This window comes from Macrobrachium rosenbergii, chromosome 8 (assembly GCF_040412425.1).
Source record: "Macrobrachium rosenbergii isolate ZJJX-2024 chromosome 8, ASM4041242v1, whole genome shotgun sequence".
In the NCBI taxonomy this organism is placed as follows: Eukaryota; Metazoa; Arthropoda; class Malacostraca; order Decapoda; family Palaemonidae; genus Macrobrachium; species Macrobrachium rosenbergii.
In genome coordinates this window covers 26,359,219-26,367,316 of record NC_089748.1, presented here as the reverse complement: position 1 = coordinate 26,367,316, position 8,098 = coordinate 26,359,219, and the positions used below count along the sequence as shown (strand labels likewise).

At 37.7% G+C, this 8,098-nt stretch overlaps 1 protein-coding gene across 1 annotated transcript; it reads right to left on the bottom strand.

Annotated features, from left to right (window-relative positions):
• Positions 1-222: 222 nt before the first annotated feature.
• LOC136841086 (zinc finger BED domain-containing protein 4-like) lies at positions 223-4,707 on the bottom strand. The gene is made up of 2 exons (XM_067108138.1): positions 3,059-4,707; positions 223-358 (listed from the first exon to the last, which is right to left on the bottom strand). Exons 1-2 carry the CDS (start codon positions 4,705-4,707, stop codon positions 223-225), a joined length of 1,785 nt encoding a protein of 594 aa, XP_066964239.1.
• Positions 4,708-8,098: the final 3,391 nt, after the last annotated feature.

The following is an 8,098-nucleotide window of genomic DNA, read 5'->3' as shown; positions in this document are numbered from 1 at the left end:
CTGACCCTAGGTCAGGGTATTCAGCCCTATTTTTCATTATGTAATTGTACATTTATTACGTGTTCATTTTTGCCCTTATATATTGTGTATGTGTCAGAGTGTTTTTGTGTCTAATCTACTATTTTCAATTGTCACGTTATCTGTATGTACCTGTCCTGCTTTGCATAGAGAATGATTGACCTCGGATCACTTGTATGTCTGTACTGACGTCCGCACACCGCTTTATAAGCGGGCGGCTTCATCAGTAAGCATTACGGGCTGCTCTAAGAGCAAGAGCCCGTGCTGGCACAAGCCAGCTAAATCTAAAGCTAAAACATCAATAAGCAAGAGGCTCGTGCTGGCACAAGGCCAGCTAAGTCTGAAACAACAATCAATAAACTAGCAGCACGGTCTACCCGCTCTTTCTTTCGCACGCTCTCACAGCATAATATCCTTCTTCTATGTAATACGCATTTCCACTTTACGTAAATTTAAAGAGGATACTAAAACTATACTACAGCTTACAGGAAAAGTACAGACAATCTCTTGTCGATGTTTCACACTATCGTTCCGGAATTGAGTTATATTTGCTGTCATTCAGACGCATCTCGGGTCGTTTCACGTAAGCACTTTAGTTGCAAAATAGGCGCCTGTTTAGTACCAGCCCCTTTGGTGATGTAATGTAAAGCATGAAATAGTAAAGAATACTCGTAAACATAATCGGTAAATACCATAAACATAACGTCTTACATTGTTTTGATGTACGGCCTAGTGGCTTACGCCGAAACTGACCACAGGACTGATCCAAGACTTACCTACCGTTAAGCAGTTTTAATGGTAAGCAAGAACTTCACCACTGTTAAGGCAATCACATTCGTTTTCATTTTGTTTAGCATGCTTGGCTCTCTACTATTTCCAGGCGCATTACGAGAGACTTAAAAACACATTTAGCAAAAATGTACTTTTCCATGTTCAGCTCCTCGTAGCAAGCCGAAGACAGAAAAAGGTTGAACGTCATTTATTTCTATTCTAAGTCATTGGAACTATGCTTAGAGAAAATTTTTTAATAAGGACTACCAAACTGTTCTTTAAAAAAAAAAAAGGACGAAGTTCTAATGCACGTCAGTCAGTAGGCATCGACATAACATTTGTTTGGCCTGGATTCTTGAAGGCTAAGTTTTCTTGCATTGATGAGTTCATAACATTTACCATAGGGAAATTATTTTTATATTTTCGAAATTAAATTGTACTTAGAATAAGGTTTAAAAGAGATTTGATCTTACTAAACTTTATTTTCTTCTATTACCAATCTGTGAAACGTATCGTTTGACGAAAACATTATTTAAACCAAGACTTTTTACACGAAAATTGAGAGAGAGACGATGTTGATAGTTTAAAAGTGATGAGCCATGAGAACAAGTAAATTGAAGTGTAACCAAAACAAACCTCCAAGATATGGGAAAGGAAGGAGGAGTTAGAGGATAGACTAAGAAGTGAAAAGGTCAGCAAAATTGACCTGATTTGTCCTTGCCAAAAGTGGAGTTAGATTGAACCATTAAGAGTAAAGTAGACGTCCTCAAGGAGGCGGAGCTTTTATTCAACATAGGTCCAGAGTTCATTCTGATCAATTTTTAGCCAGAGTTACTTGAAAACCAAATTGGGTAGGATTGTGTCACTCGCTCCTCTCTTAACATCAAGAAATTTCTAAGTCCAGTGTGGCTGGCCGTGTGAAGTAGTGTTAGAATAAAACTTATGAAAAATCGTGCCCGGTGAATACTTACCCCCTCCTGGAAAAAAAATAAAAAATATTAATAAACAATTTCAACCTAACTTACCGAGTCCCCTGCGTTACTATCAAGTGAAAGTCAAGACACGGAGTCATTCATATGTGGTGCAACGCAACGCAAAACAAAGAGAAAAACTGCAAAGCATAACAAATGTATGAAATTAAAACTTTCTGAATATCTTTACAAAAATCACAATAATATTCAAATTTTAGCTAAATTTAACATATCATTTCTATATATGCTGAAAAGCAAATCAAATAAACATCGCTGGTGATCATAGAAAGATGCTATCACTTTATTAATGTTTGTCTAGTGCGATCTTTTTCGGGTGATTACCTTTCAGGGGTAAACGCTTGCAAAGTGTCCAACGTTTGTTCTCTCAGCATATAGATGCATGTGGTTGAACCTTGAGGGGACAAAGGTAAAATGTATCATGTGGCAACTAAAATTAAACTACAATCACTTGACAAAATACATCGTTTTACAATCACTTGACAAAATACATCGTTCAGATTTAATTTCTATTTCTATATTCCATTTCCATATATTAAACGTTATATAATACGTAGCGATGGGCAAAACTCATCTTTTTTGGTAGTAGATTACTTTCACAGGAAACTGGTACATTACACGTACCACTACAGTGTAATCAAGTCCAGAGGTCCTTGGTATTAATTTATACAATTATGGGTTTATTTCTCTCTCTCTAAGCCAAGAATCCTTGAAAATTATAACAAATGGGGACTGGCATTGGCAATAAGTTCAAGTTTAAACCTATATGTATTGTGTTTGTTATTCCGTTATGCACACAAGTAAATATTGATAATCCATTTATATGAATTAAGAAAAAAAATTCCCCGAGTCTTTATCCTAAAATAAAACAGATGAATATTCTTATTCTTTATTTTTCATGATGATATGAAGACCTAGCTGATAAGAAAAAAAAACTGAATGAAAAATAAACGTCTTAACTCTTAAAGAAATAAAAAAATAAGCTTGATACTTCTATTTAGTTTATAAATTTTTGTTTTTGGATAAGAACATATTTATTATTTTCTATAAGAAAGCAAAATAAATTTTGAAAATCCTTTTAAAAGAAATATAAATGTCTTACAGAAATCAAAATTATGTACTAATCAACATCCGTTCAGCTATTCTATTCATTTTTGTTCATGAATAGGAACATATTTACATGTTTTAGTTTTATTCTATTTCTTTTCACTGAAATTAGTTCTCCAGCCTTTGAATAGAGTCTTTCAGATGGCACTGAAGTTTCTGGGGCACATAAGTACTTCTTTGCTAAAATACTCAGCCGGGAATATTGTTCACTGTGCTGTTTCCAGAATTCCAGTGGATCCTCGGTTCTTGCTATCCTTCTTTCAGCTGGGTACTGCTTCAGTTCCAATGTGGCATCCACTGTGTTTGTTCTATTCCTCTCTGTTTCAGATGCCTTTTCATCAATCCAACTCCACAGACTTGTGTCTGAAGTTGCACTTTCAATCCGTTCAACTTCTTCTTCTGGCTGTAGCTTAATGTCCATTGAACTCATCTCTGAAGTTAATCTTCTTTGCATCTGTTCAAAGTTTGCTTCACTAGCAAAAGCAATTTTTTTGAATCTAGGATCAAGAAATGTAGCAGCTGCTGGTGAAAAGTTTAATTCACTCTGGCTGAATCTTCTCCTTAACTGTGACATGAGTTCATTATATAACTTCTTTTCATTTTCTGTTATTTCGGGTGCATATTTTGATAAAGTTTCTTGCAAACTTCGCGCCATTGGGATAATCTTGGATATTGTAAGGGGAAGATCAGCACTCACTTCACGTGTGGCAGTTTCAAATGGTTTAAGGACTTTTACTGTACCTTTAATTTCTTCGATAACTTGTGCCGATGGGCACATCTCATTTTTACCGAGAAGACACAGGACTGTTGTTACTGCTTGATGTTGCTCAATCATCCTTTCAAAAATATAGAACGTAGAGTTCCATCTGGTTTGTACCTCTTGTATAAGTTTGTGTTCTGGGATATTTTGTTGCCGTTGAACTTCAGTGAGTCTGTCTGAAGCTTTCACTGATGAATGGAAAAATGTTACTATGTATCGAACTTTCTTCCTTATGTTAACAATATCCTCATGTTTTTCTAGAATGTTTGTGACAACTAGGTTAAGTGTATGTGCAAAACATGGTATATGTCGCCATGGAGTACATAGTCTGGCTGCAGCAAGCATATTTGATGCATTGTCAGTGACTAATAGAGTTATTTTGTTGCTTATCTCCCGTTCTTCAGCAATTCGTTTGAGCTCAGTTGCAATGGTTTCACTGGTGTGATCTTTTAGCAGCTGTGCTGTTTCCAGAACAACAGATTTAATTTCCCAAAGAGAAGTTATGAAATGTCCTGTAACACATATATACGCTTGGATGTGCATGGAAGTCCATATGTCTGTTGTAAGTGCTAAATGATCAGTATCTTGTAGAGTATTCTTCAACCTCCTTTTAGCATCTTCATATGCTTCAGGTAGTAATTTACGCATCACTGTTCGCCTGCTTGGTAACTCGTAACATGGGTCAAGCTTGCCTACAAACTTTATGAATCCTTTATCTTCTACGATATAAGCAGGTTGCATATCTGTGGTGATCATTTCTGGCAATGCCTTATTTAGTTTATTGGATTTCTCAGAATTTTTTGAATATTTAGTCCTTTTGGACAATGATTGTTCTAATGTTTGCTGCTTTTGTCGACCACTTGGGCCTGCTATCAATCTCTCCATAGACTCCTCATATACAAGAGCATGTTTGGTAGTTAAATGCTTTAATAAGTTGGATGTATTCTTCGAATGTTGAAACTTAGCATTGCAGATTTTGCATTTTGCTTTGTTAGGGGTCTCTGCTACTTTTTCAAAGTGATCCCAAACTATGCTTTGGGAACGTTTCCCACTTTCTTCCATCTCCTATAGTCTGCAGTGTTTAGCAAAACTGTAATGAAACAAAAACAAATGCTAGCTGTAGATTATAGGGAGTGGATATTTTACACCACTGCCACTGTATAATATCCCAATATAATATATAAGTGAATAAATGTACAATCTATAAAACGCCTGAAAGGGACCTAAAGTTTTGAAAAGATGTAGAATTTTTTAAACAAAACATCTTCCTTCATAATTAGTTTTCATTTCATATAGTTTTTCAGCGCAATGGTTCCTCAAATATTTCATGAGACTAGTGACAGGACAGTACGAATGATTTATCACAAAATTTTCCATTGAATGTTTAGGGGATAACCGCCCACTAGGCCTATTGATACACTACCTGGAGATTGGGAAACTTTAAGGCACGTGCCACCTCCATTATAAATACATATGGAATACAAATACTGTATTGAAGACAAAAAGTAATTATTATAGCAACAAAATTAAGGAATATAAAGGCTGATAGAACATTCAGACACCCGTTGCATTAAATACAAATTATAGGCCTATTTAAGAAATAATGATATTAGTTGGACCTACGAGGAAAATTATGACAATAATGATGAATTTAGTATAAGAAAGACTTTCTGATAAATCAGGCAATCGCAGTGTAATTCATAATTCCTATCTTAGCAGAGAATATGCCGAAGAATATACATTTTACTAAATGATGTATATTTATGAAGAAATTATATAGAATTATATACAAACATCACAATACTAAGTCTACCGAAATAACATCAGTTTAGTAAAATGTATATTCCTCAGCATATTCTCTGCTAAGATAGGAATTATGAATTACACTGCGATTGTCTGATTTATCAGAAAGTCTTGGGTATTGCCACGGCCACCTGAAGAGAAGGCCTGTTCGATGACTCAGATATGGTGACCAACGTCATCAGGATGAGGTTATCAATCACGGCCAGTCGGTCATCTCAAGCCTCAGTTTCCACTGACCTCGGTTAGGGTCACTGCGCAAATTTTTCCCTTGAAAAGGACTTTAACATCGGGCATTGTTGGCATTGCTTAATAAGACAAACTGCCAAACAAGTGTTGTGTGCCTTGTTGTAGAGGTAATTACAATAAACACAGTTAAGTTTGTGCTTTTTCCTTTCCTGAGAGCGAACCCCTCAGAAGGAAGTGGGTACTATAGCGGTGAAAAGAGAGAGAAGAAGGATATACACCAACAAACAACAGCAGGGTAAGTGAGAGTGATCATTTGTTTATGTGCATAGATATACATATACTGTATAATATGTATGTGTATATGTACATATATATATATATATATATATATATATATATATATATATATATATATATATGTATATGTGTATATATACATATATACAAGTCTTCTGCCTATGATTGAATGAATAAAAAGTAGCTTTTAGCTTTCAAATGAGATATAGACGTGTAACGTAAGGAACGTGTATTGAAATGTGGTTATTTGATTGCAGGTGTGTGGGTTGCATTTTCGTCCCGAAGATATTATATGGGAGGTTTCGCATTTTGATGAAAAGGCTGGCAAAAACATAACTGCAAGACTTGTAAAACCTCGACTACGTTATGATGCTGTTCCGTCACTATTGCCTAATTGTCCAGCTTACTAGAAATGATATTGAATAACCTTAGAAATACGGATGTACGTATAACAGTTTTCGAAAGAATCTAGCAGTACCATTCTTATTTTGCAACCTCATCCCCCAAATGAAAGAAAGGCACCTGGTTGTCTGGTGATTGTGGGGGTCATAACCGAGGCCAAGAAGGGGGTGGGGCCTCCAACCCCATCCCCCAAATGAAAGAAAAAACACCTGGTTTTCTGGTGACTGTGGAGGGTCATAAGCGAGGCCAAGAAGGGGGTGGGGCCTGCAACCTCATCCCCCAAATGAAAGAAAAGCACCTGGTTGTCTGGTGACTGTGGAGGGTCATAAGCGAGGCCAAGAAGGGGGTGGGGCCTGCAACCTCATCCCCCAAATGAAAGAAAAGCACCTGGTTGTCTGGTGACTGTGGAGGGTCATAAGCGAGGCCAAGAAGGGGGTGGGGCCTGCAACCTCATCCCCAAATGAAAGAAAAGCACCTGGTTGTCTGGTGACTGTGGAGAGTCATAAATGAAACCAAGAAGGGGGTGGGGCCTGCAACCCCATCCCCAAACGAAGGAAAATGCACCTGGTTGTCTGGTGACTGTGGAGGGTCATAACTGTGGTCAATAAGGGGGTCGGGCCTCCAACCTCATCCCCAAAATGAAAGAAAAGGCACTGGTTGTCTGGTGACTGTGGAGGGTCATAACTGAGGCCAAGAAGGGGGTGAGGCCTGCAACCTCACCCCCCAAATGAAAGAAAATGCACCTGGTTGTCTGGTGACTGTGGAGGGTCATAACCGAGGCCAAAAAAGGGGTGGGGCCTGCAACTGCACCCCCAATGAAAGAAAAGGCACCTGGTTGTCTGGTGACTGTGGAGGGTCATAACTGAGACCAAGAAGGGGATGGGTCCTGCAACCTCATCCCCCAAAATGAAAGAAAATGCACCTGGTTGTCTGGTGACTGTGGAGTGTCATAACTGAGGCCAAGAAGGGGGTGGGGCCTCCAACCTCATCCCCCAAATGAGAGAGAAGGCACCTGGTTGTCTGGTAACTGTGGAGTTTAATATTATTTTTGTGAGACTCATGAAGGGGTGGGGCCTCCGGTCATCCCCAAATGAGCAAGGCACCTGTTGTCTGGTATTTTTGGAGGGTGATAAATGTTGCCAGAAGGCATCTGGGTTCCAGGCTCTCATCTTCAAATATAAGGCACCTGGTTGTCTGGCACTTGGATGGTATAATCAGTGATGGGGTTCCCAGGGCATACCAACAGCTCTTAATTCCTTCCATCACTCTGTTGATCTTTCATTATCATTTTCATTAAATTGAAAAGATCAGGTGATAACACTCTATCCCTGTCTTATTATCTCTTGATGTGCTGAGTCTCTGATTGTCATTTTGAAGTCTAGATGCCTCTTGATTCAATATCATTCTTTATCAATCTCAATCTTTCCCACCTTTCCAATATTTATCTTTGACTCAATATCCTATAAGTTCATCCATTTTTGATACCAGTCAAAAGCCTTTTCATTCAACAAAACAAATTTATAGATCCTTTTTCACTTCTTTCTCTCTCCATCAACATTCTCAACATAAAATTCATTCTTGTCCTCTTTATCTCTCATAAAACCATCCATTGTTCATTGCCAATCTCTGGTGAGTATCTTATTTCTTATTCTATCCAAAGCAATCTAATATTATTTTGAGACTCATGATTTTAGTCCGGTGTTTATTGCACTCTGTTCCTGGTATTTTTGGCAAGATAAATGTTCTGTTATCCATCTGTGTTGCA